General features: G+C 49.0%; 1 protein-coding gene across 3 annotated transcripts; it reads right to left on the bottom strand.

Annotated features, from left to right (window-relative positions):
* On the bottom strand, positions 1-27,456 carry Colec11 (collectin subfamily member 11). Of its 3 annotated transcripts, XM_055622572.1 has the most exons (8): positions 27,329-27,456; positions 24,001-24,093; positions 21,700-21,855; positions 17,210-17,281; positions 5,810-5,881; positions 2,696-2,749; positions 1,095-1,190; positions 1-914 (listed from the first exon to the last, which is right to left on the bottom strand). In XM_055622572.1, the coding sequence occupies exons 2-8, from the start codon at positions 24,017-24,019 to the stop codon at positions 523-525; spliced, it is 861 nt and encodes a 286-aa protein (XP_055478547.1). In that variant the 5' UTR covers positions 24,020-24,093; positions 27,329-27,456; the 3' UTR covers positions 1-522. The 3 variants fall into 3 exon arrangements, with proteins under 3 accessions (XP_055478547.1, XP_055478556.1, XP_055478565.1); XM_055622581.1 differs by lacking the exon at positions 24,001-24,093; XM_055622590.1 differs by lacking the exon at positions 24,001-24,093 and having other exon boundaries at positions 21,700-21,852.

The raw sequence follows: 27,456 nt of genomic DNA, 5'->3' as shown, positions 1-27,456 counted from the left end.
TAAATTCGGAGAATTTATTTGTATTCCTGAAATACAAGTTTGAAGCAGAGTAACAGAGTTCCTACCTGGATAATAGTGAAAAGAACCTAGGTGATAGAGTAACACACAGAAACATCGTCACCAGCACGTGAGTACTTGTTGTGTAGTTTAAAGGGTGGGTGGCAGCTCCTGCCCTCATGGCCACTGTTTGTACACGAAATTGCTGCAACATTTACTATGTTTTGCACCTGGACCAAGGCAGGAGCTTCACAGCATCCTTCTGGGTGGTGATTGAAAATGAACGAATCTCTCCGCACAGGTGATAAAACTTCACCTCCAGAGCAGCTCCCAGAAACAAGGTTTCTTCCCTCCTGTGGTTCAAACAGCCCTTCATCAATGAGGCTCTGCACTTCCGTGTGGAAAGGAACCGGCAGACATGACAGACATGGCGACTGGTGCTCAGGGGTAGCTTGTGGCCACTGGTTTGTCTATAAAAGGTGGGGTTCAGATGGCTCTCTCCCCTGAGCTACAGCCTGTCAGCACTCACAAGTTCTCCTTGTCAAACTCACACATGAAGTACATGGTAATGTGGCAGGCCACGTCGTTCCAGCCCCCTGAGGCCACCATCTCCACACAGTCCTCCTCGTCATACGCATTGTTGGGCTCTCCACTGCGCCATTTGTTGAAGGTCTGCATCGGGGAGCGGTCCGAGTACACGAAGGCACCTTCTCTCTCCAGGTCATTGATGCCAATGAAGACACGGGCCAGGCCGGCCTGTGCCAGGTACGAAGCCATCAGGCCGTTGGCTGCCTCATCTTTGGGCATGCTCAGTGTGCCTCCCCGGCCTTGACAGGACAGCTGGGCATCCGAATAGCGCTTCTCCTCCTTCACCAGCAGGTAGATCTTGCTCTCAGTCTCACGCACGCCAGCAACAGCTGCAGGGGAGGGCAGTGCTGAAAGGCCAGCACTTGCATTTCTATAAACAAACTCAACGTGCTCCACCACACCACGGCCATAGGCACGGAGGCAGTGGGTGCTGAGCAGCACATGGAAGCCAGCTTCCGGGAGGAGGGGGAGGGAGGACCAGGGATGGGAAAGGCCTCAGTCCAACGTACCATTTTTTATGAATCTTAGCTCAGTTGTCAGTTGAGTGACCTGGTTGTCCATCTCCCCAATAGCCTTCCTCAGCTGGCTGCACTCACATGGGATTCCTGCAAGAAGTAGCCTGTTATATAGGGTACCCGTCTGGAAAAGAAGGACACACACACACACACACACACACACACACACCCCAAATACATATACTACTGAAGAAAAAAAAAAAAAGATCAGGAAATGAGTGTCTCTACCTTTAGGCAGGTATACCTGAGCCTACTATACAGACTGATGCCTTGTAGACAGACTACAAGCCTGAGAAGGTGAAAACAATAGAGAAAACAGACTGGAATAGCCCACAGAGACAACCTGACATGAAGCTGACAAGAAGCTATCAGCTACTTGGACTCCCTGCTTTCCCGTCCACTGCAGTTTCAGTTTGTGATTCTTAGTATTTTCATTGGCATGCCTTAATTATACACAATTATGGGCTTCATTGTGACTTTTTAAATTAATTTATTTATTTTTTATGTGCATTGATGTTTTGCTTGTATGTATGTCTGTGTGAGGGTGTTGGATCCTGGAGTTACAGAGAGCTGTGAGCTGCCATGTGGGTGCCAGGAATTGAACCGGAATCCTTTGGAAGAGTAGTCAGTGCTCTTAATTGCTGAGCCATCTCTCCAGCTTCACTGTGACATTTTTATACACGTATGTAATGTATCTTGGTCATGTTCACCCTGATAGTTTCTCTTGTCCACTCCTACTCCCACTGATCTCCTTCCTCCTTCCAACATCATGTCTGTGTGTAAACGTGTGTCCCAGTGGCACTAGGGGGGTACACAAGAAGAGCATGGGCACCTTACCCTCATAACTATGTTGTTTTTGTCCTTTCATTTGTGTTTGTTTGTTTAGAGGCAGGATCTCTTGTAGCACAGCCATGTTGCCAAGGATGACCGTGAACTTCTGATCCCCCTGCCTTCACCTGATGACTTCTAGGAAGGGGGTGCACCCCCATTCTCCATTTATGAGATACCCAGGACAGAACCTGGCGCTTCATGCAGCCACATGTAGCTTTTTTCCTTTTTAATTTATTATTAGTACTTAAAAGTATTTTCTTTTATATGTGTGGGTGTTTTGCCTGCATGTATGTCTGTGCACCATGGTGTCTACGGTAGACCATGTGTGTCTACGGTGACCCAGAGGCCAGAGGAGGGTATCCGGTCCACTGGAACTGTAGTTACAAACTGCTTGTCAGCTGCTATGTGGTTGCTAGGAGTTGAACCCAGGTCCTCTGGAAGAGCAGCCTGTGCTCTTAACATATGAACTCTCACTCTAGCCCCATGGGTTGTTTTTTTTTTTTTAAGATTTATTTATTTATTTTTATGTGTATGAGTGTTCTATGTGCATGTACATCTGCATGCCAGAAGGGGGCATCAGATCACATTAGAGATGGTTGTGAGCCACCATATGGTTGCTGGGAATTGACCTCAGAACCTCTGGAAGAGCAGCCCATGCTCTTAAGCACTGAGCCATCTCTCCAGCCCCATGTTTTTTTTTTTTTTTTTAAATATAAACTTAATAGACTTCATTAAAATGTTCTGGTCCTTTATGTCTGTCATACCAGGTTCTCCACTGGGACCGGGGGGTCCGATGTCACCAGAATCTCCTTTTTCACCTGGGTGACAAAAAAAGAAAAATTAGAGTTGGCATTTGAAGGGGAGCTGTCCCTTGAATTAGAAAGTGTGAAGTTAAAAATCTCATTTATTGAAGCTGAGGGTAGACTTTATTGAAGTTCAGGGTAGACTTGCACAGCAGGTGCGATGGGCTCAATCCCCACCCATCCCTCCCCATCACCATGTTCTATGGTCAGCTCTTCAGGCCGTTTATAAACATGGACATTTGCTGTCGGTGGGTCTGGGGGGGAAGCATGCAATGGCATACTGAAAGTTGGCTCTGGGGATATTGGCCCCTCAGAGAATGTTTTACAGGTGGCATTGTATGGTTAATTCACACCACAAGCAGATGACGGGAGGCAGATCTACATTGCTCAGCACAACAGAAAAATCCAGGTGAATATAAAATGGGAGGTGGGGTGAGCTTAGGGATAGCCAGATCCAGGAAGGGTAGACTGCCCTGATAATCCCAAGCTGTAACCCAAGATCCTCTGGATCCACTCCAGGTAATGTAGTGTCACAGAAGGGACCAAGCATCAGGACGCCTGCCTAAACTCCTGCTAGGCAGGGCAAGCCTCCTAATCCCTTGCCTTCAATCTCCTCAACACACACACACACACACACACACACACACACACACACACACACACTGTATATAACAAAATTACAGCAATGAAGGTGTCCAACTACTGTGATACTCTGATATCAAGCTGTGTATGTGTATGTGTTTGTGTGTTTATCTGTGTGTGTGCCTACATCAGCCATTTTGTAATCCCTAATGCACTGTCCCTCTTGCTCAGAGGATAGATCTGTCTCTGTGAAGGGCTGTAAGTTCCATGTCTGAAGATACACAGTCCACTCACATAAGGAGAGAAGCATTTTGGCAGCCTCTGCCCAACTCATTCCCCTGTGTTCTGCTGGGAGCTTGAAGACCATCAGAACCTCAGGATCCAGGAGGACAGCCCTGGAGGCAACACCAATCAAATAATCAAAGCCAAATAAGGGTGTACCTGTTCTCCCCATGAGACTTGGAGATCTGCCCACCACACATGCTGTGTAGAAAAGAATATGCATTCCTTCTGTCTTCCCCTCATTCATTCTAGTACTGTCCACAGCAGCCAACAGGGACAGATGGCCTGAATGTCCACAGACTGGGAGATTGTCCTGTAGGACACAGTCTTCTGCATCAGTCACCCACTATCTTCATTATACTAGTTGTGCGTACTTGCAAGATGCCATCAGATTATGACTAATGGGGAAATGGGAAGGGACACTGGACCCTTCAAGCCACTCCTGCCAGCCATTCACATGCAGTTCTTCCCTGATCTCATGTGACCTTGGAGTCTTGGGGTCTCCCCCAAGGGAGGAAAGTTTAACTTTCCATAGAAGTGGGGACTCCACCAATGCAACTTTTCAGTGCACTGCCTTGGGGTCCCCCACAGTTCTGCAAGTAACCCCTCATCTGTGCTCTGTAAGTAAGCCCAATAAATCCATTTGTTCTCTAGGCTGGACTTCGGTGGGACAGTACTTTGGTTTGTTGTGGGGTCCTTAGGACAAAGAGATAGATATCATTAATGTCTCCCCAGGGAAGGCATTCTCACAATCCTTAGATAAACAAGGCATGGTTTCTCTGTGAAACAGGTGTTATTCAGCCTTAAAATAAGAGAATTTTAATAACTGCTACATGATTAATTTCTAAAGCATCATGCTAAGGGAAACGAGACAGGCACAAAGAACAAATCCCATTTGTAGGATGGACAAATTCACAGAGGCAAAAAGCAGACTCTGGGTTGTCAGAGCTGAGAAGGAGAGGGATGGTGTCATAGCTGGGAAGGGGAGGGAGGGAGTTGCTGCTTAATGGTGCAGCTCTGTGGGGTGATAAGCTTTTGGAAACAGTGGGTATGATTGCATCTCATTGTGAATGTCTTGGCGCCACTGAACTGTGCGGCTGGAACAATGACAATGGCAGCTTTTATGAGCTCGATTCTTCGTCTTGGTTCTGTAAAGTGTAGCCTGCATGTCCCTCAAATGCTCATCACGGAGATGCCCTTCAGCACCCATGCTATGGGGATGCTGTCTGACAGCAGGTTCTTCCCAGAGAAGAGCATTGAGTTCCCACCTCCCCAGCACTCATGGTCAATGGTCTCTTTCCTCAAGGGCAGCCGAGGGCTGCAGCAGGTCCATGGTGTGGGTCAGAACAAACCACCCAAACCAACTCACAGCTCAGATTTCAAACCAAAACATCTCAGAGCCAAGAGTCAACCTGCTCTGGTACAAGAACCCAAGACACAGAGCTGGGAAGACCACGGACAAATTCCTTTCTTGTCTCTGATTGCGAGCACAGCTCTTTGCCAGCCACTGGCCATCCAAGCTGAGTCTCCCCATTGCCAACCCACAACAGGTCCACAGGGAGACTTCACTGAGATCACATAAAAAGCCACGTGATTACTCTGTCCCTCTAGTTCAGAACACATCTGTTGGCTGAATTCAGGGCAGAGAACATAAAACAGGACAGGACAGTATTCAGCTATCCCTTAACTCCCTTGCACCTGACGTCCCGGCCACAGGGGAGGGGTCCTAACCTGCCAAAGTTGCCCAGCTCACATGTAGGTAGCATCAGGTGCTGCCAGAAGTTTCTATTCTCAGACTTGCTGGTGCCACCTTATACCCTGTTCAGGCTGAGAATCATTCCACGGTCTCAAAAGACTGGGAAAATAAACCTGCGAGTTGGGGTGAATTCATGACACAGCTCATCCTGACCATGCGAATCTCTCATCTGTTCATCATGCTTGTTTAGGAAAGTGTAGCTGAAGATTCAGGATCTGGACCCTGCATCCAGGAAGTTAAATGTTCATAAGTGTTGTGGGATGGTGAGACTCTACCCACCCCATGCTCACAGGGCCTGCAATCCCTTTGGCTTCCCTGGAGTGAGAAGACCGCAACAATGTTTATCAGGGTAACACATGAAACAAGAACTCCAGGCAAAGCCACACAGTCGGTGGCTCTTTCCAGACACGATGAGCCTAAAGGTGATTATAGGGCGAGAAGTGTGTCACAAATACCTTTAGCGCCAATGGGACCAACTTTTCCATGGCGGCCCACAGTGCCTTTCTGTCCTTTGTCCCCCATGTCTCCTGTAGAAAACAAGAAGGTCAACGTTGACTGATGCACAGGTGATCTGATGTCCCCCTCCTCACCATCACACATGTGCACACATGCACACAGAGAGACTGCATAAAGTACAGCTCTTCAAGCGCACATACATGACTGTCAGGAGGACTCCTCACAGGTAGCCCACTAGTTTTGTTTCCAAATGAGGATATGAGTCACTCCAGTGGCAGAAGGGAGGAAGACAGACTCAGTGACTCCTGCGTCACTCAGTCAAGGCCAGTTCTCCTCTGAGCCAGGATCAGGAAGGGCAGGTGCCTGACCTATATCCTAGCTCTATGGTGTCTCCCAATCTTGTTCTCATAGCCAAACCCAAATCACCACTCTGGAATACAGACACAACTGGATGCTCATGGGAAGCCCTGGGCATCCCCTCTGGTTGCATTTGAAGGTGGCTCTTCAGGAAACAGATGGCACAGGGAGTTGTACCCAGAATGCTCTCTGCATGCCTTATGAGTTGCAGGTCTGTAGCACAGTGCCTGTTCTTGCTTCCCATCAGCACATGCTCACTCTAGTCACACAAGGCCTCGAGCCCTTATGCTACCTCTCATCCACTGCAAGATGGGACAGTAGCTGGCCTTACCTGACCCCAGAGAACACTGATCACTGGAATAAAGCAGAGGCCAGCTATCCTTTCCAAGATCCACAACAAATCAACACCACAGGCTTCCTTGAGTGTCCTTACTCCCTTGGTGATGCTCCTGGTAATTGTTTGGGCAACCCAGTGATGAGACACCAAAGCACAAGTAGAAAGCACACACACAGAGAAGCCCTGCGGGAGAGACAGGCACCACCTATGCCATGGAGAGGCTCATGTGTGGTCAAGATGCATGATCTTTCAATCTTCTGTTGCCTCTAGGGTCACAGAGACAAATGGAAGCTCAGTGTAGACAGCGCTCAAGACAGACAGGAGAGAAGCTGCCACTGTGTGCTGATAACGCACCTCATAGCAGAGCACTTCCCAAAGGGCCTCCCAGTGCTGGAATGGGTGGAATGTTCCCTCAGTGCAGAACAGATGGAATCCGAAAGACAGAGCACTGGCTCCAGAGAGCCACAGCTGATCAGAAAACACACCATCCATGGAAAGAGCATGAGAACAAAGTGGTTGCTTACAAAGCACATTCATGCACACCTATTTTCCTTTACTGTCTCTAAAACTGATCAGCTACACAGAGGCAGTTCTAGGACTAAGTGACTTGACCAGATTGGACCCTGAAAGTCCAGCAGAACCAGGTCAATAATCATGATCTGCTGATTTGAAAACAGTTCTACTTTCCTGGTACCAGGAGAAATGGAGATGGGTGAAGTCTCTGTGGGGTGAAAGGGCAGAACAAGTGACTAGTCCAGCAGGATACAGGGTATGGGCTGAGGACACGGGGGACTATTGTGGATATAAACATGTTTTTGTTTTAATTCCAGGTCTGAGATATGGGACTGATTCTGTTAGTCCACAGCAGCAAACTCTTTGCTTCGTGCAGGCTCTGAGAAGAGCCTTTGCCAGCTGCAGATAGTTTAAATCTAAGGACTCTAGAGAGACAATAAATGCCAGAGCCCAGAGAGTGTGGAAGAACTCTGAGAAAGAACAAGGCTGCTGCTGTTTCCCCCCTTCAGCTCCTGTTGTTGTTGATGCAGCGAGACAAGAAGTTGGAGATCTCCTGAAACAAGGACTGGACTGGCTCCAAGGAATATGATGACCCTAACCAGCAGAAAGCAGCTAAAAGAACTGCATCCCTTCTCCCAATAACCCTTTCTCTCTCCTACCTGGTGCTGGGATGTTGGAAGGGATTAGGGTGGAATAGGGAGAAAGAGATATAAAAAACGTACATGAAAGTCACTTTTTAAGTGTGACAACAGGAGACAATCTGGCAATTGCAACCCAAGGAAGAAGTAAAAGTGTAAAAGAGGAAAGAAGCCAGAGGGGACTCAGGCAAGGAGCCCTGACACATCAGGAAGTTGAGGGCATTTGAGAGTGAGGGCACCATGCATTCATGGAGCTGTGGGAGCCACTGGAGGGTCAGGAATTGAAGGTGGAGAGAGCAGATTCCTGCTTGGGAAACTTGGCCATGCTTGAGAAGTGGGCAAGGCAAGCACTGAGGACAGCTTGTGGCTAACCAAACAGCATCTAGGAGACTAAAAAGCAGCTTTCTAACTAGCAGGTGTCTGGGAGCTGACGGCAACTCAGTGATGGGATGTGAGGTAAGGTCAAGGCTTCTGGCCTGGGTACCCAGGTGCAGAGTGGGCCATCCTAAAGCCAGAGGGCACTGGACTCCAGTATCACAGACAAGGAGGAAGAAAGGCAGTGGGTGTGTGATGGGGCAGAGTAGGGCTTGACACTGATAAAGAAGGAATCTAGAGAGATCAGTTAAGGAACAAGGAAGAAAGGGGATCACAATCTTTTGAAATTGCAATACTCCTCTGACATCTGCATAATTCATTCTAGACCATGCAATTGAGTTTTTAAAGGAATCACAAAAGTATCTCATTGTGGGGCTCTGCTAGGTAAGGTTGAAGTCTCTGATAGCCAACTATTTGTGTTCGGTCTATGATGACAGACTTCCTTTTCTCAGTGGGGTTTTAAGTCTCCCCTGATCTGGGTGATTCCAGGCCTTATAAGGAGGTCGCACAGCCCTCAGGGCAGATTACTAGCCAGACCTTTCCCCGATGTTGCAATTCCTAGAATGCCCCACCCTGCTAAGGATCTTAGTCCAGCAGTGACCTTCAATTGTGTTTGGAGATCCACACCCCCCACTCCCATAAGATAATTAAGGCACTCCCTGACCCCAGTAAATCAAACACATTCACCCTTGAAATCCCTCCCTCTGCCCAGGGTTTATATTGCCATTGATTTCACACATAAAGGTTCAAGCTTTCTCACTTCAAGACCGTCTGAGGTTGCTCATCTATCCTCCGCCAGGTCGAATCTCACTGGGCTTGTTCTTCCAGCCCACCAGCCCCGGGCCTCACCAGGACTGTGTCTTCGCTGCAAGCTGACCAGGCATGGGCATTGGCCCAAACCTCTGCCGTGCTTAGCATAGCAGCTTGACCAAGAGCTGTAGCACTTTGGTGTCGCTTTGGAATGTCCAAGCTTCCATTGCCACCTGTGACCTCATGCTGAAAGAGCTAAACTCTAACACTCTGTGGAAAACATTTTCCACACCCCAGCTTAGTACGCTCAGGCCTCACCCTAAAATGCTCTAGCTGCCCCTGAGAGAAACAAAATCCCTGTTCTCCATCTGGAAGCAGAGCTCCAGGACGCTGCCCAATGGAGAATGACGTCTCATGTTTTAAATAAGTTGGTAGTTTTGTGTTGAGCTGTAATTGAAGCTGTCTTTGGCTGCATGAAGCCTGGATGCCACAGATTGGGCATATCAAGACAACCCGCTGAAGCCCCACAGTGGAGGTGGGTTTACAGCAGCTCCCCAAATGCAGGAGTCCAAAGCTACTCCTCCCACATGCCAGCCAGTGAGCTGGCCTGTCCAGCCCAAGTTCACACAGTGTTTGGGGAATATAAGGTCCAGCTTGCCCATCTACCAGCTGGGGACTCTCCATGCCTCTGAACTGCTCTTGTGTATAAAGAACAGATGGGTAATTCCAGTACCAGAGTTTGCCACATTCCCATATGGACAGGGGCTGGGTAGCTGGGTCCTAAAAAATGAAAAGCAAAGATCCTAACTCTAGAAAGGCCAGCTCCCACTAAATGCCCAAAACCTTGGTGGGAGATCTGTTGCCTGCTACCACAAGGCTGGCGGGATTGAGGGTCCTGAGTATGGGTGTAAACTCCATTATGTGCTGTGTAGGAGAAGATGGGAAGGAATTCAGTGTTGTCTAGTCCACCATGGGGCTGCTTCCCTTTGAAAAATGTCTAACTGGTTCAAGGCTGTGGCAGAGGAAAAGTCACACCACAGATCTGCCTTCTCAGCCTTCCAGCCACATAAGGTAGAAGAAGGCTGGGGTCTCTAAGGTGATAGGCAGACAGGATAAAGAGGCTCAAAAATCCCTGGAGGTGATTTTTCTCTCCTGCAAAATCCCCACGTTAACAGAACAATCAGTTTGCACTCTATTGTCCAACTCAGTTGAGCAATGAGAGTCCAGAAACCTGAGGCTCATTTACGATCACTTGGCTTCAGCCCATCTCTAACCCTCACAGCCCAACAGGAGCAGGAATTCAAAGCTGTGGCTGACACTTGGCTCCTGGTGTTCCAGCTGGCACCACACTCAGCTCCTGTCCTTGGAGAAGAGTAGGTGCCAAGCCCACCATCAGGGTACGCAGGAACCAAGAGCAAGTATGTGGGAAAACAAGGCACAGTGGAGACAGCAGTGACTCAGCCCAGAGGATGTGAAGGACACGGGGAGGTAGGCTCCGAGTCTGGAGTCCTAGAAAGCAAACACTGCCAGTTGGCCAGTGGAGGCAGCAGCTTGCAGCCTTTAGGGGGCCTCTTGGGTCCCTGAGTGCTGGACAGTGCTATCAAGTTCCCACATAACATTGATGCCATTGGTTTAGATGTGCCAAGGTCTGGGAAGACAAGGGGTAAGGCAGCCCTGAGTCTGTGCATCCTCTCTAACCCTATGGAGCAAAGCTACCCTGGCTAAATTGTCTAATCTCTCTGAGCCTTTGTTTTCACCTCTGTAAACCTAGGATCTGGGACTGGGGTACAGCTCAGTTGACAGAGTGCTTGCTAGCATGCACAAAGCTCCAAATGCAATCCCCAGCATGGCATAAACCGGCATGGCAGCACGTGTCTATACTCCTAGCACTTGGGAGATACATGTAAGAACACCAGAAGTCCAAGGTCATCCTTGACTATTTAGTAATTTCAGAAACAGCCAGGGCTACGTGAGACCCTGCCTCAAAAAAGCAAAAATGTAAGCTGGATGTGGCCGTGCACACCTTTAATCCCAGCACTTTGGAGGCAGAGGATGATAAATCCCTGTGAGTTCAAGGACACCCTGGTCTACATAGTGAGTTTCAAGGCAGCCAGAGCTATAGAATGAGATAGAATGAGATCCTGTATAATACAAGGGGCTGGAGAGATGATTTAGTGGTTAAGAGCACTAGCTGCTCTTACAGAGGACCTGGGTTCAGTTCTCAGAACCCACATGGCAGCTCACAACCATCTATATAACCCCAGTTCTAAGGAATCAAATGGTCTCTTTTGGAACCAAGTATATGTGGAACATGGAATATAAATATACACAGAAAATAATAGATTTTAAAATAAGAATAAGCCTTATATCCTATAGTAAAGTATTTTGAAAGAAAATACCCATAAATGAACTGTTTGTCTTCTCCCCCTCCCCACTTGCTCCCAATGGCCTTGCTCAGTGGCTCTTTGCCACCTCAGAGCTTGGCTCGGTGGCCCCTGTGTTGGTCGGCACCTATGAAATGGGGTTGGCAGTGCGCCCCTAGTTGATGCTGGAGGGACAGGCCCACCACCCAGAACTGCACCTGGCACATAGCAGGTGGGACATATGTGTCCCCAGTAACAACCATCCATCATCACAGGCAGTGTCTGGAAGTGTGACAAGCCACACAGACAGCCCCAGGGGCCGGGGCGATGTGCACCTGCACTTTAACACAGTCCCAGGTGATTGATGGGCACCAAAACCTGCTAGGACTGGCATGGACCCTGCTTCTCTCAATCTGCCTGTGATTCCACCACCACCTACCTAATCCTTAAAGGCAGAAGGAGAAAGGGAGGGGCTGCAGTGAGGTGTATGGCACCCCAAGGTAGGTCTGTTCCCTTCTCCACCGGTAAGGGACAATGCAGACACTTCTGGTATGCTGTGCCAGGACAGCACGTTTCCTAGGTCTGCTAAGCTCAACGTCACATCATCCTCATTGCCATGATGGGTGTATATATATATGTGTCCATTTGTGTGTGCGTTTATAAAGAGGCCAAAGGTCAGGTATTTATTAAAACATGGTCTCTCACTGGCCTGGGACTTGCCAATTTGGCTAGGCTCTGCCTCCTCAGCACTGAGATTATATGTATGTACCACTATGCCTGACTTTTTTGCATGGGTTCTGGGGGACTGAACTCAGGTCATCATGGCAAACATTTTACTGACTGAGCCATATCCCAGCCCATCATTTCTATCTTTTGATGAGCTGAGCAGTCCATCTAAAAAGTCTGTGCTGAAGTCCTGTTCTGCAGGACTTGAGAATAGGATCCTTAAAAAGACCATGGGTGTTCACTGCACTGGTCCCTGATCCAACAGCTCTGGTGGCATTGTAAGAGAAGACACGTAGTATGCACAGAGGACAGGCTGCATGGGGATACAGGAAAGAGGCAGGTGTCTGCAAACCATGAAGAAAACAGCCCTGCCCCACCTTGGATTTCCAGACTCCATTGCTCATAGAAACAAATCTTCTAGGTCAAGTCCTAACCTGTGGCACCCCCAGGCGGCACAAGCTGACTGATCCAGCCATCTTCTGCTTCAGCACAGAAGCAAGTTTCAAAAGGGAGGTGATTTCCACAGGTCACACTGTGAACCAGTGAATATAGTTGTTCCATGGTTCCAAGCATAAACTACACGAGACAGACCCATACCTAAGTTCCAGATCTCCATTCACAAGACTTCTGGCTGGCCTGGACCTCACTATGTAGACCAGGCTGGCCTTGAACTCACAAGAATTTACCTGCCTCTACCTCCCGAGTGCTGGGATTAAAGATGTGAGCCACCACTTCACATTCACACATCCTTTGGATACATTGTAATCATCTTTAAACCTGTTTCCTTGGCTGCAAATGATGTCCTCAGTGTCCCCAGAACCCCAGTTACTGTCTCAGGAAGCCAGAGTGCTATGTATAGATCGCAGGCAGGTACCAAATGACTAGATTCTACCAAGACTGGTGTTACCTGACTCCGCATCAGAGCTTCCAACCCTCCTCAGCTGTTGGACAGCGGACGTTCTGCCTCTGCACTGGTGGCCACCGAGTGCCCCAAGCCTACTCCTCACTAGCTCAGGAAGGGTTGGAGGACCACACTTCTAAGAACCAGGGCTGAAGGTCTTGTGCAGGCTCATGGTCTTTCAGAACTGTAGGAAGGCAAGCAGTGGCTTCCTGAGGTCCTGCTGTGACTGCTGTGAGTGCAGGCCAGTGGCCAGTGGCCAGTGGCAATCAGAGTAGCGAATAGATAGCTCTACCTCTCATGTCTACCACCTCATTTCCTCCTGCCCCAAACCTTCAGCCTGACCCTCTACCATCACAGCTGCACATGGGATCAAATGATGATGATGACTGTCCTATCATTGGGATGTGTTGAGGAAGAAGAAAGGATAAATGCCATGGAGACATGAGACTGTCTGCTCATCCTCCATTTTTGGTCACAGACTTGCTTTAGCTTCATGGACAGAGTGTTGCCTTGTGGTTATAAGGCTAAAGCTCCTGCAGGAGGCAATTCCGACAAAAGCTTGCACTTCCTTCCCACTTCCAGGAAGGTCTTCCGGCTGCTCCACAGGACAGCAAGCTTTATGCAATATGCACACAAGCTCAGCTGGGCTGAGATATATTTAGAGCCTGTGCCTTTAAGAGGGGAAGCTTGACTGCAGCACTCAGAACATTCAGAGCCATTGTGACCTGCCGTCCTAACAGCCCATTACTCTAACGAGAAGTGGGCTGGCTCCCATTTGTTCTCCAGACACGCAGGAGGAGAGGAGTGGGTGGGCAGCTCACAGCAGGCGCATGATTCTTATTAATTTTAATGAAGATATCAGAGCCCTTTGAAGTGGAGATGGGGCAAAGGGGGCACTTGCAATTCGGCCTCCTCAGCGATTTTTATGAAGGATGGCGTGTGCGCTACAGCTCATGACAGCCCAGTGCTGGCGCAGCTGCCCTCCGCTGTCTGTGCCAGGAGGGTCCCCGGCCACTATGGCAGGGGAATGGGGCAGCCACCTGCTCTTGTCACAGGGTAAGTCTGGGAACGAGACAGAAAAATCTGGGACAACACACACATACCAGGTCATATCAGCGGAGCCACTCTGCGCCTGCCACACAGCACTCAACCCAGAAATATAGATACTGTTCCTGTCTCAATAAAGGGCAGAGGACAGCAGGGGGTTCTGCTGGCTCCACTCTGCCTGGCTTTGTTTCAGTAAGACTGGCAGGCCCTTCTCCCTGGCAGGGGGCTGCTCACTCTGCAAGTCAGCCACTCCCTCCAGACCAGCCCCAGCTGAGCACTAGTTACACCTGGTGGAAGCTGAGCTCTTCAGACCCAGAGCAGGGGGAGCCCACTGCCCTGGAAAAGTCCGCCTGCAGCAGCGGCTGCAGGCCTATTCATAACAGCCACCATCAGTGCCTTCTTGGGCGGTTGGGATTGGGGGGCAGGGCACACAGTCAGGGCCCTCAGCCAGAGCTGAGATCACATAGGGACTTCAAAGATACTTAAAGATATTAAATCGCAAGATATATAGATTAATAGAGGGTTCTCAGGGTACCAGTGTTAGGCTGAGCCGCAGGAACACAAAATTTGGGGCAATACAGACCTGTCCCCACTGCCTGCCTACTGGAGTGTCAAGTATAAAAAGAAATGATGATGTGCTCTTCAACGGTGGCCCTCAACGAGCACCTGCCACAGCGTCCACTGAGGAACCAGTCACTCACAGGCCCACCTCCTGGGATCTCCACTTGATTTTATTTATATAAGATCAGGCTATTGAAATAGTGGTGGGTGGCTTCAAATTCTGCCAGTGTGAAAGATGACAGGCTTTAACCTCAGTCTGTGAGTCAAAATAAATCCTTCCTGGAATTGCGTTGGTTAGAGCATCCTGTCCCAACAGGAAAAGCAGCCAGGACCTGTACTGGTGCACACCTCGGCATTCAGGAGGCTGAAGCAGGAGGGTGACTTCAAAGTCATCTTCAGCTGCATAGCAAGTTCAAGGCCAGGCTGTGATACATGAGACTCTCAAAAAAGAGAATCAGAAAATCCCACATTAACAATAAGACCCTAGTGGCCTGTGACCTCTTACACACACCTAGAGCCTATGCACCTCACCCGACACAGTCAAGAACAATGACTGTAACATTTACTGCTTAACAAGATAGTAAGGTGCCTGCTTGTCTATCTAAATACGAACCCACACTTGGACACAAAGTCAGACCATGTAGCTCCCCTTAACCTCCATAAAGAACTCCATCTCAGGGTCTCCTCTCTCTTTTCCCTCTTCCTTTCCTTCTCCCTCTCTCTCCCTCTCCCTTTCTCCTTCTCACTCTCCCTTCCCTTCTCTTTCTCACTCTCTCTTCCTTTCCCTCTCCCCTCCCCCTCTTCCACTAACCTCCCTCTGCCTTTCCCTCATACCCTCCCCTTTCCTCTCCCCTTCACTTCCCCCTCTCCCACACTCTCTCTCCCCCTCATCCTCTTACCCTCCCTTCCACTCTTCTCTGTCTCCCTTCCCCACCCCCTCCCTGAATTCAGGCCAGCATTAGTCTCCTGCAGTGCATTTCTTCATTAAACCTTCTTGTATCTGTTCTGCTCTGGTCAATGCTTTTGCCCATGCCTTCAGCTGGCCTTCATTTCTGGCACAGAACTGTCATTATTATCACTGTCTGGAATATGCTGCTTTGGTTGAAACACCATGTATTAATGTTTGTTTTGGCCTTATTTTCTAGGGTTCGTTTCTGTTTGTTTTGTTCTGGAGACATCATCTCACTGTGCAGCCCAGGCTGGCCTCAAACTAACCACCCTCCTTGCTTCAGCCTGCTGAGTGCTGGATTGTAGGCTTGCATAATCACATTTGTTATATTTTGGACACAACTGGAAAACAAGAGACGTGGAGGAAGTGAAACTTGTTAGGGAGGCAGAGCACAGTACTAACACACCAACAAACACTAGGGCAGCAACAAGCAGGAAGCACACACTTGGGCTTGGGGTTGTATGTGGGCCTCTTTGAAGGGACACTGGGGCAGAGGCACACATCACACCACTCCTGGCTTGAGAATGCTTTACTTTCCAGGTTTTCTCACCCTGAGACAGGGTTTCTCTGCTCAGCCCTGGCTGTCCTAGAACTTACTCTGTAAACCAGGCTAGCCTCAAACTCAGAGATCTGCCTACCTCTGCCTCCCATGTGCTGGGATCAAAGATTTGCACCACCACCATGTGGCTGTACAGCTTTTAATAATGATCAAAGAAATGTAAAGTAGGCAGAGGCAGACAGATCTCTGTGAGTTCAAAACCAGCCTGGCCTACATAGCAAGTTCTAGGTCAGCCAGGGCTACATAGTGAGAGCCAGTCAAAAAAAAAGCAACAAAACTTGGGACTGGAGAGGTGGCTTGGTGGTTGAGAGAGCCCACATCACTCATCCTGAGGATCTGAGTTGGCTTCCCAACATCCACATCAGGTATTACACAACTGCCTGTAACCACAACTCCAAAAGAATCTGGCATGTCTTACCGCTGTGGACATTTGCATTAATGTGCGTATCACATACATACACACGTAAAATAATAAAAATGCCCTTGGAAAGGGCCCAGTAGCTATTGCAGATAACTCGGGCTCCAGTGGGCCTAAACCCCCCTGTTCTGATCTCCACAGATACCGGACACTGCACTCACATACGCAAACCCACACACAGACATGTAAACATAGTTTTTTTTAATAATTAAACATTTTTGAAACATAAAATAGTAAAGATGAAACCACCCTACAGATGGCAGCCACACACACACCTATTACGGTGGCTTCTTTCACATGTGATCACTGTCATTTGCATGCATGTTCAAATTCTACTACATGTATGTAAACTGAAGCATTTCCACCCTCCACCTTCTTCCCTGAATGCCCTGATTCTTTTGATAGGCATCAAAAGACTCCCCTTTATGTGTGACATGGCTGTCCAACACCATGTAGAGAACAGCTTAGTTCTCTAACATACATGTTCTCATCCATGTACATGTGTGGGCTCCTTCACACACATGCTTGAACTCCTTTAAATTCACAGTCCAGTCCCATCAACCTCCCACATGCAGAATCCCATTGTTTTACTAAAATGGAAACCACTCTCATCTCACCACTTCCACTCCGAAGGTGGGAGTGTTGCAATGCCCCAGCCTGTGCCCTGCCTCCTCACCATGCTTCCTTCATGGCTGCACCCTTCTCATCTAATGCTTACTCATGAGACCGAACCCTGGCATTCCCAGAGTCACCACTGAGTTTCCAGGACACAATCTGTGCCCCCCTCCCCCCCAGCTTGGAGCCCTGCAGGCCAGCACCAGGCCTTCTTTCCCTAACCGGTGTCTCAGATTTTCTTTTCCACCTCCCATCTTCCTCTTCCCCACGGAGGCTGGAACTGTGAGTACCTTTTTCTCCTGTTGGGCCGACTCTTCCTGGCCGTCCTGGGGCTCCTTTTTCTCCCTTTTCTCCTGCATCCCCTGTGGAAGAAGTCATATCTGTTTAGGTACTGTCTGGCTAGGGCACGGCTATGGTGTTATGCATCCATACAGAATCAGAAAGGCTCTCACCCATGCTACTGACAGTTGGTCTGGCCCTACTCCCTGCCCACCCTACCCCATACTGCAACCAGAATAACTAGGGCAAGCTCTGGGTACTTAGCTCTAAGCTTAGGATGTACTTTGCCTACCCTGCTTTATTTTTCAGGGAACAGATTTTTCCTCTCCTCTCCTGTCTGTTCTGGGCTGGTTCCCATCTTCTTTCCACCATAGAACTCTCCACACCATTCCAATAAGAAGAAGAAGTAAGGGGGCGGTATCAGGTGGCCCCCAAAGCAACATTGTGTAGGCTGGTGACATGCGGGGAGAAAGACCAGGGTGCTTGCTGAGCATGACCTCGTCCACTCAGCATGACCCATAGTATCCACCCCTGTGGGCATTCTGTGACCAATAATGCATGCTCTCCATGTTTTTGGGGTCAGTGGGTCAATGGCTGGGTACAAGAGACAGATGTGCAAATAAGGAGTCAAGATATCTGACCAGACAAGTGTGCAGGTGTCAGGGTAGGGGCTGGGTCACAGGGAACCGGGAGAGGGCAGGTGGGCACACTTATTCAACCCCACTCTAACCCTGATCCAACGACGACCACACAAATTTGAGTCTTCTTTTTCCGTCCTAAAAGACAGAAAGTCACCAAAGGCTATGCTGAGTTTTAGACCAGTCTGGCCTCAAACTCACAAAGATCCACTTGTCCCTGCTTCTTGGTCTACAACATCCTGATCTGATAGTGATCTCAAGCTAGCCAGGGCTACATAGCTCTGTCAAAAAAAAAAAAAAAAAAAAGCGGGGGTGGGGGAGATAAGATAAGAGACATGGCCACATGAGACAATGTGCGTGACAGCAAACCCCCTGGGGACCCTCTGATTGAAATCCACCCTTACAGCTAGGAAGCAGTGGCCAGAAGAAGGAGCTCCTTTGCTTCCCATGAGACACAACATTAGGATGAGGAGTTCTGCTCACTAAGAAACAGTCATCTGTGAGGCTTGATGGTTTTGTTTTGAAGCTATCAAGTTGAGATCGGAGAAAAAAAAAAAAAAACCCTCATAAATGCCCAAACCCATCTCACAGAAATTCCATGGAGACACAGAAAGAGAATGATGCCTAAAGCCTGAGAGCTTGTAAAGAGCTGCCAGACACACTTTCCAATACCGGGGGTGGGGGTGGATGCGTGAAAGCAAGAACACAGTGAAAGCCTTCAGAGAACCACACGGGAAAAACCAGGGCCAAATAGCAACGACGTGTCAGCGACAGTGCGGAATGAGCATCAACAAAAGGAACACTGTATGAGCTATCCGGGAGGAAGAATATTTTTAAGTCGAATTGACATGAAACTTCTCATTAGCCACATAGAGCACAGGAAGGAATGAGGCACTAGCCTCAGCAAAAGTGACATGGGATGCATCACATCAGATGTCTCCCTAGTGAAGTGGCTTTTAAGCCGAAGCTGTGCAGTGAGCAGATGCAGCCAGCCAGAGCCAAGCAGTGCTCTGAGGAAAGGGGCAAGACACGGATGGGCACATGGGCTGCAGGGAAGCAAGGGCCATCCAGATGAGCCTGCCAGGACTAGACTGAGGGGCTGGACCAAAGGGAACAACATAATCCCCCACAGAGGAGCAAAAGCAAAGCCCACCACTGCAGAGGCCCACCAAAGATGGCCAAGGGTGGGGACCTGTCTCATTCTTTGTGAGTGTCACAATAAGCAGCTACCATGACCCTTCTCTCCACAGGGCTGAAATCTCTGGTCTTCCAGAGCACCTGAAGGAAGGCTGCCACCACAGCAGGTGCATTGTGGGTATTCACTGAGAGATTACCCTAAGCACACCTTCCAGCTTTTCTAGAAGTCTTCCAGAAAGCTCCTAGAGTTTGCACATGGCTCTCTCACTTGAGGCAGGCAGGTGGGCATGCATAAATAAAGACTTGGGCTGTGAGAGCTGAGTGACAGCATGCCAAGGTCAGGCTCTGAACCAGACCATAGTTTCTTTGGGCATCATAACCTGAGTAAGGCTGGGTGAACCAGACCAACTCCTACTTACCTGATGGCCTCAAAAAAAATGGCAAGAAGGATACTAAACCCACCACACAACTTCCAGCCGACCTCCCCTTACATCCGTGTCTATGATTTTATTGAAACCTCTCCATATTGATTCTTGACTCACCAAAAGACCCTGAAACAGCACTTAACACCAGCAAGAATGAGAAATAGTGCACCAATGAAGACATTTTAGAACATGCTGTTTGGGGCTGGGGTGATGGCTATAAGTGCTGGCCACAGCAAGTATAGGATTAGATTTGATCCTCAAACTCCATATAAAAAGCCAAGCATAGAAGTACACATCTGTAATTCTGGTGCTAGGGAGACAGAGTCAAGGAGGATCCTTGGGGCCCCCTGGCTAGCCAAACTAGACTAATTGGTAAGCATGAGGTCAATGAGATACCCTACCTCGAAAACCAAGGTTGATGCATCTGAGGAACAATACCAGAGGTTGCTCTATGGTGTCCACACGAAAGCACAGACATTTACACACACACACACACACACACACACACACACAGGGGACCTGAGTGAAAAAATGTTATGTCTCTCAACCAATCAGAAAAGCTTCTTCACTTAAATGTCACCCTCCAGGAGAAGCTCCCCACTTCACCCACAGTGGGAACAGGGGGACAAGACCCCTGAGCTTCCCACTGCTGATCCACAGAAAACCACCTTGATGCCCAGGCTCTGATGTTCCCCCAGTGCAGTTCCCCAACTCTGTCCATGATTGCATTATGTCCTGAAACTACTTTATCACTAAAAGCTGCTTTTACTGGATGTGATGGTGCATGCCTTTGATCCCAGCACTTCAGAGGCAGAGGTGGACAAAGTTCTGTAAATATAATCCAGTCTAGTCTACACAGCGAGTTCCCAGATAGCCAGGGCTTCACAATGAGACTCTTTGTCTCAAAAAAAAAAAAAAAAAAAAAAAGTTTGACCTCTGCCTCTAAAGGGACACACCCAAGACAGTGGAGACCTTCCCTGGCAGCTTGACTCCAGGTCTAGGTGTTACTTGAGGCCTTGGAGGGAAACCCTGAGTGGTCCTCAAAATCAAAGCACAGTGGGGAGGGAGGGGCTCCTTGCCCACAGTGATAAATAAGCCCCTGCAGGCAATGAACCTGGGATGGGACTTCTGCAACCTTCTCTGCACACAGAGAGAGCCCAGCTACACTACCTTCTTCTTTTTTTTTTTTTTTCCTATGAAGTCTGATGAACCATCTTTCTACCAGAACAGGCTGACAGTTCAACTGCCATCTCATTTTCTACTGTCAATAGCGCTGCTTTCTCTTCACTCATAGAAATAATTTACCACTTGAATCCTCTCAGATCCAGATCTGTGAACACAAAGCTTCATCCTAGTCACAACTTGGTAATATCTGACCCAACTACGGAAGATGGGTGTGTTATGTTGTGCAGGCAATTCAACTGGCCGGCCTTCCCTTAGGGACCATTTTTATCTAAATCTTAACATTTGGTGCCGAAACCTGGGATTGAAATGCCATACACACAACCAATCTTAAATCCAATGAGGTTTATTGGATGGAGATGAAGAGTGAGAGAGAGAGAGAGAGAGAGAGAGAGAGAGAGAGATGGGGGAAGGAGGTGCCCCGAGAGAGGGGAGAGAAAGCAAGAGAAGGGAAGAGCAAAAGAATGAGAGCAAGAGAGCAAAAGGAGGAGGGAATGGCTGACAGGTCACTGTGTACCTGGCCCAGATGATGTCATAGGATGTAGGTACTGACATAGGATGTTGTCAGGACCCTGAAGATCCCTAAGAGAAGGCCAGTTGAATTGTCTGCACAACATAACAGGGTGGCCATCATTTTCATGCAGAACATGGAGTACTCTGATACACTCATTGGCGGCTTAAGAGAAGCCACAGGCATCCCTGGACTGCTGCTCCGTTTGCAAAGGTTTCTGCAAGCAGGCTTCATCCCTAGAGGCAGAAGGATGTCAACACTGTGGCATCCGAGAGCCGGGAAGAGGCTGGCTGACCTCTGGCCTCCCGCTCATGCTGGAGAAGATCATATGAGCCAGGCCTTCATACAGGACTCCTGGGCAGAAGGCTGCGTTGCATATACATCACTGACCAGGAATCCCCAATTCCTTGGCTAGAAAGAGTTTACATGCCGTGAAACCTTGACCTCATGGTCAGGAAACCCCAGGCTCAACAGATGAGCAGATTTCCCAGGATGCACCTGGACCAGAGCTGGTTTTTGTGTGTTTATGCTGAAGTACCAGGCCACGCAGGAGACTGAGACACCCAGAGGCATGACCAGGGCGACACCAGGGCAACAGTAGCCATTACCTTTGAGGCCCGGGACAAGAATCTGCACAGAGCAGGCGTCCTCTGTGGTCTGCTGAGGACATCCAGATGGCAGCAGTGACAGGAAAGCCAGGCTAATCAGCATGCCTGCAAGAGCTGGGTCCCTCGTCATCATGAGTGCAGGCAGGACACTGACTTCTGGAAGAAGGAAGGCATAAACAGTGACAAGCTCTGACACAGACAGCGCATTGCCAACAGCAGGACACAGTCATGCACTCCCCTCTGGGTTTTGATGCCTCTCTCATTGCCTCAATCGCATACCAATTACCAACCTCCACTGAGAGTCTCTGAAGTTCTCAGGCAGCTAGAGTATCGTGTGTACCCAGACCTCCCTCCCTAAGCCTTTGTTGAAGGTCACTTGCTCTGTCCGGCCCCTCCTCAGAACAAGTCATTGAACACAAAGCCTGCCCAGGGGGCCCAGCTTATCCTAATGGCAGAGACTCAAAGAAGACAACAGCTCCTAAGCAAGGCATGACCTCCTGCAGAGCTTGGAGCACGTCTGGGAGGGGACAGCCGTGTCCAGAGATCCATACTAGATGGCTTGAAAGCAGAGACGGAAGAGAAAGAATGAGAAAGGCCAACATTCGTGGCAAGAAAAAGAGGAGAACATTTAAAAAGGCCAACATTAAAAACTGGGTCTAAAGCCAATTGCCGTGGCACATGCCTGTAATCCCAGCACACTCGGGGAGGCAGAGACAGGTGGATCTCTGTAAGTTTGAGGCTAGTCTACAAAGCGAGTCCAGAACAGCCCAGGTTACACAAAGAAACCTTGTCTTGAAAAACAAACAAATAAATGATAAAAACAAGCAAACAAACAGAACCCTGGGTCTGGAAGCTGGAGGAAGGAGGTCCTCTTGGAGCATCAGAGCCACATAATAGCAGCAGTATTATTCATCCCAGAAGCTCTCTGGTGCCTCCTGGCACCTATCTCCCAGGTCAGTCAACCAGTTAGCAATATTTTTGGGTGCCAGCCCTCTGCCAGCCACAGTTCTAGGACCTGAAGCGCGGGGGGGGGGGGGGGGGGGGGGGGAGGAGTGTTCCTTTCCAGTGAAAGGAGACAGACGGGGGCTGGAGAGATGGTTCAGTGGCAAGAGTACTTGCTGCTCTTGCAGAAGACTCAGGCTCAGCTCTCAGGACCCCCGAAGTGGTGTACACACCACCTTAATCTCCACTTCAGTTGGGACCCAGTGCCCCCTCCTGGCTTCTTTGGGCACTGTACATACCTGGTGTGCACATACACATGCAGGCATATACACATACATAAAATATTTTTTTTTTTTAAGAAATGAAAGAATGGGCACATAAAACCAAAGGCAGCAGGGAAGAGCAATCTTCCCCAAGGAGAAAAGGCAGGACAAAATGGCCGAACATACATGTGCTGCTCTCTAGAAACAGGGGCAGGGGTTGTCAAGAAGGCACCCTGGTCAAGCATCAAGGCATGCAGCCTCTGCATGAATGGAACTTGGGGAGAAATTGCCTGGCCCTGTGAGCGCAAACGAGAGAAAGCCCCGAGGGAACAGAATGAAGACGCAAGTCTGGTGTTACTGTGAAACTTTTGGGTTCCCCTCAAACAAACAGAGAGGCTTTCGGTCAGAGCATGGCCTTCTAAAAGGGCCGCCTGACTCTTCTTTGGAGACCATCTTTATTGGAATAAGAATGGAAATGAGGAGGCCAGATAAAGAAGACCACAGTATGCCAGGGCAAGGGGTTGTGGGGACATGGTGGCAGATGGCAGAGGCAGAGAACAAAGGTATAGTCAGGATGTGTTGTGCAGGCAAGGCTGGTTGGTTTTCACTGGACCCTATGGGAAATGGGAGAGAATGGCAAGCTACAGCCCCAGAGAACAGTGCTGGGGCTACTGAGAAGAGAAAGTACTGGGGAGGGGTCAGGGCTAGATTTGGCTTTTCAGTCAAAGAAGCCTGTGCGGCTCCCATGGCTAACAGGCAACAAAACTTGGGGGAATGGAGCAATGGTTTAGCTTCTCAACTCAAAGATCAAGATGCTGTGCATCCTTCCCTGACTCCAGCCATCTAGCCATCAGAGGCAAGGGACCACATACACAGCCTGAGATCATCCTGTCCGCCTCCCCACAGAGAAGCCCAGGGAGTGGGCCACAGACCACACCCAGGAGCCTTCATTGTCTGCAGAGACCCCCTCCCTGGCTGTGCTAACACCAAGCCTGTGATAATACCAAGCCTCTACTACATTTGCTTCCAAGGAAGAGTTCTCCCCAGAATGTGTGGAGGAGTCAAGATATCCACAGATATTCTGCCTCTATCGTACCAGATGAGGAAAGCTGCATCTAGTGATGAATCAGCTGTCCCTGCAGTGTGAAGGGACACCATGTGAAACTCCTCCTCCAGCTCTGAAGAGTCCCTACAAGAGATAATAAAAGAAAAGGTTGTTGACTGCCACCTAAGCAGAGGTGAGGCTTAAAGATGGGAGAAAGTGGAAGGATTGAAGGGTATGGTGTAAGCAGAGGTGAGACTTAAGGATTGGGGGGTAGGCACAGGATTGAAGGGTGTAGCATTTAGAGCACTCCCTGCCCTTGATACCTTGGGACCTGCTGAAAGTCTAGAGGTATAAAATGGAAAGGCACCTCCATCCCTTTGAGGAAGGGGAGGAAGACCTTGTGTAGTTCAAACCACAAAGACAAAACCCTGAGCTTGCAGAGCACGGATTCTGCTGATCTCAACACTGGTCTGTCCTTAAGAGGCTGGTTTTGAGGTCCAGCTCCCACTCTCCACCCACCCTCAGTCTTCATCTGAGCTGCTGGTGATTGACAAGCCCTCTGTATGTGTGTTTACCCATGCTTGCAGGGTGGCAGGAAAGAAGAGAATCTGTGGCAGCCAGGGGTTAATTAATGAGATGCCCACTCCTGCAATAGTTGAGTCCTCAAAAGCTGTGAGGGGCCAACAGATAGAAAACTTGACAACATGCAGAGGGGCTTGGGGGAAACGGTGGGCTGGGAAAGCACTGTGTTCCTGCTGAGTTTCTGCTTTTATTAAGAGGAAAAACAAATCAAGGCAGACTACAAAATCAGGAATGGGAGCAGAGGACACACATGGCTGGGCTTGTGGGAGGGTGGGAACACACACACACACACACACGTACACACACACACACACAGCTGAGGAAAACCACCATGGACAGGAGCCAGTGCACAGAACACTCTCCAGAGAGGCCTGGGTACTCACTGTTCAGCTTCAGCAAGGATGTGCATGAGGCAGGTTAGGGGGGAGTGGGGTCACTGTTTAGACTCCCTTCTCATTTTTAAGAGTTACTTACATGCTGCTATATGCATAAATACATGAGAAAAATGATCCTAATGATCCTTACACGGGACTCTGCAGGCCCAGGGGTTGTCACACTTGGATTATTGGTCTGCTGTCATTGTCCTGAAATTTCCAGCAACTGAAGAAAGAAGGGAGTGCACGCTCCCCTACCACACTCTTAACTTTACAGCATTCAGCTGTTACCTAAGCAGCAAATATTCCTTTCTCTGTAGAGCTACAAAGGTAATGATAAGCCATGTATGACGGTACACACTCATCATCCCAGAACTTGGGGAGGCAGAATATCAAGTTCATGAGTTCAAGGTCAGCCTGGGCTCCAGTGGTGAGTTTCAGCAGCTGGCCCAGGCTACATAACAAGATCCTATTTTATCAAACAAAACAAAACAAAAAGAGGGATGGGGATTGCTAAAGAGATGGCTCAAGATCATGTGCTACTCTTGCAGAGGACCTGAGTTTGTTTCTCAGCACTCATGCGTTCACAACTGTCTGTAACCCGAACTCGAGGAGATCCAATGCCTCTGGCCTCTACTGGCACTTACACACACATGCACACACACATAGGCCAACAAAGATGCATATACATAATTATAAATGATTTAAAAAGCTGGGCATGGTGCTCCATGCCTTTAATCCAAGCACTTGGGAGTCAGAGACAATTTGAGGCCAATCAAGACCATATAACAAGACCCTATCTCAAAAAACCAAAATGATGATGATGATGATGATGATGATGATGATATAATCTTTAAAAGAGAAAGAAAAACAATGATAAACCTTGCTGCACCCACTGTTTGTTAGATTAAAAAGTACTCAGGTGTTTCTCTTTTCCTTGGTGCTCCCAGGCTGGCACAGGAATGTATCCCATAGAAACAAACGATCCCCCAGAGGCAGCAGGTGTCCAGTGAAACAGCACTGTCCCTCCCATGAAAGTCCTACGGCGTGGCTTTACAGAAGGTCAGGCCACAGCAGACAAGCAGAGAGAGCAGAGATGCAAGGTTCCTCCAAAGACAGCTCTTCATGTGTCACCTCCTCTCTTGTTGACTCGCCTGCCTCTGTGCTGTTGTGGATGTGATAGGGCCCTGTCCTCCAGCTCTCTCAGATTCCTGCCGCAGACCTGCTGTGGAGCAGGGCAGGTGGGCACATGGCGAGGCAGCACACCCACCGGAAGCCTGGTCTGTGTCCCGGTCAGTTGCCTCTCAGCAAAGGAATTTGTTTCTATAAACGGAGGCTATGCAGCAAGCCCAAAATCTTTTTAAAAACAACAACCTTATCTCTCAGCCAGGGCCGAAAGACTGAGGCCCCACTTCTATCAAAGAGACAGCTTTCTGCGAAGAGATTAAATGTGGAATTTACAAAAGAAACACATAAGAATGAACTGGGAGCAGGTTAGGGGGGAAGCACATGGAATTGTACTGCCAAACACACAGTGGAGCCCTGGATCTCACAGACTGAACGATCTGCTGCGAACAGCACCTTCATTTGGAAGCCTCCTTCATCCTAAAGTGACACTCCCACGCCCACTACCACAAAGCTACAGAGAGGATCTTACCAACATTACAGTAAGGAGAGATCTGTCTATCCTTCTTCTCTGTCTCAATATTGGAAATAAAAACCAAAGGTGGCAGTTGGGAGTGCTGCTCTCCCAGGCAAGATTTCTCATCAAATCTCATCCCATCATGCCATGCAACAAGCTACAAATGTTGACCACTTTAATTTGGAGCTGCTAGCTGGGGCCACTGGGACACAGCAGCCAGTCTTGAAGTCTGTTAGGGTACAACAAGTGGCCTCCCTTTGGAGTTTCTCCCCTTCCTGGAGTTGGGATATGTCCACCGGTAGATGGCTCCTCTGAGGGAACTGTCCCTCCTCCCCTGTCACTCCCCTCCACCTCAAACTCACAGTTGATTATGCCTTGGAGCTGTAGGTCTCTGAACAGGGCTTTCTTAGCTCTCACCCCCTCTATGTGCTCAGTGGCAGCCTGGGGTATGTCACTCCCCCAAGGCTGGAGTCAGAAATGATGGATCCAAACTGTGGGCACTAAGGGACCTAAGTGGCTGAAATTCCACCATCTGTCAACTAATCGATCAGCATCTGCCTCTGTTGGCTTCTCAGAGATTCCACCACTGAGCTAAACAAACTCTGAAACCCTAGTATCTGACTTACTGACCAACTCCAGAATGCTTAGATCTGAGACTGAAGGTCGCGCCTTGCCAAATTTCACAGCCTGTGGCTACCCTGCAGCCCTGTTTGGAAATGTGTGTTCCTATCTGCGCTTGACACCCATCCAATCCCTAGTGTCCTGGGGCAGCCTCTCCTACCTGGACGCACACTAGGCGAAGGGACTGTCCTGATGGTCACCGGCTTGCTGAGATACTGCTCCAAGGAGCCTCATGTCTGTTATTTACAGAGAGCAGCTGCAATCCAACTCAGAAGGAACCCGACTGGG

Source organism: Psammomys obesus, unplaced genomic scaffold (genome assembly GCF_907164565.1).
Source record: "Psammomys obesus unplaced genomic scaffold, mPsaObe1.curated_primary_1811, whole genome shotgun sequence".
In the NCBI taxonomy this organism is placed as follows: Eukaryota; Metazoa; Chordata; class Mammalia; order Rodentia; family Muridae; genus Psammomys; species Psammomys obesus.
Note: the sequence above shows the minus strand (reverse complement) of the source record. Positions and strands in the feature narration are given on the sequence as shown.

Excerpts from the sequence above, each read along its gene's own strand:
- Colec11 (XM_055622572.1), bottom strand. Across the intron at positions 5,882-17,209 it reads CGGCCCAACAGGAGAAAAAG|GAGACATGGGGGACAAAGGA; the intron begins GTACTCACAGTT and ends TGTTTTCTACAG. Across the intron at positions 2,750-5,809 it reads TGGTCCCATTGGCGCTAAAG|GTGAAAAAGGAGATTCTGGT; the intron begins GTATTTGTGACA and ends TTTGTCACCCAG.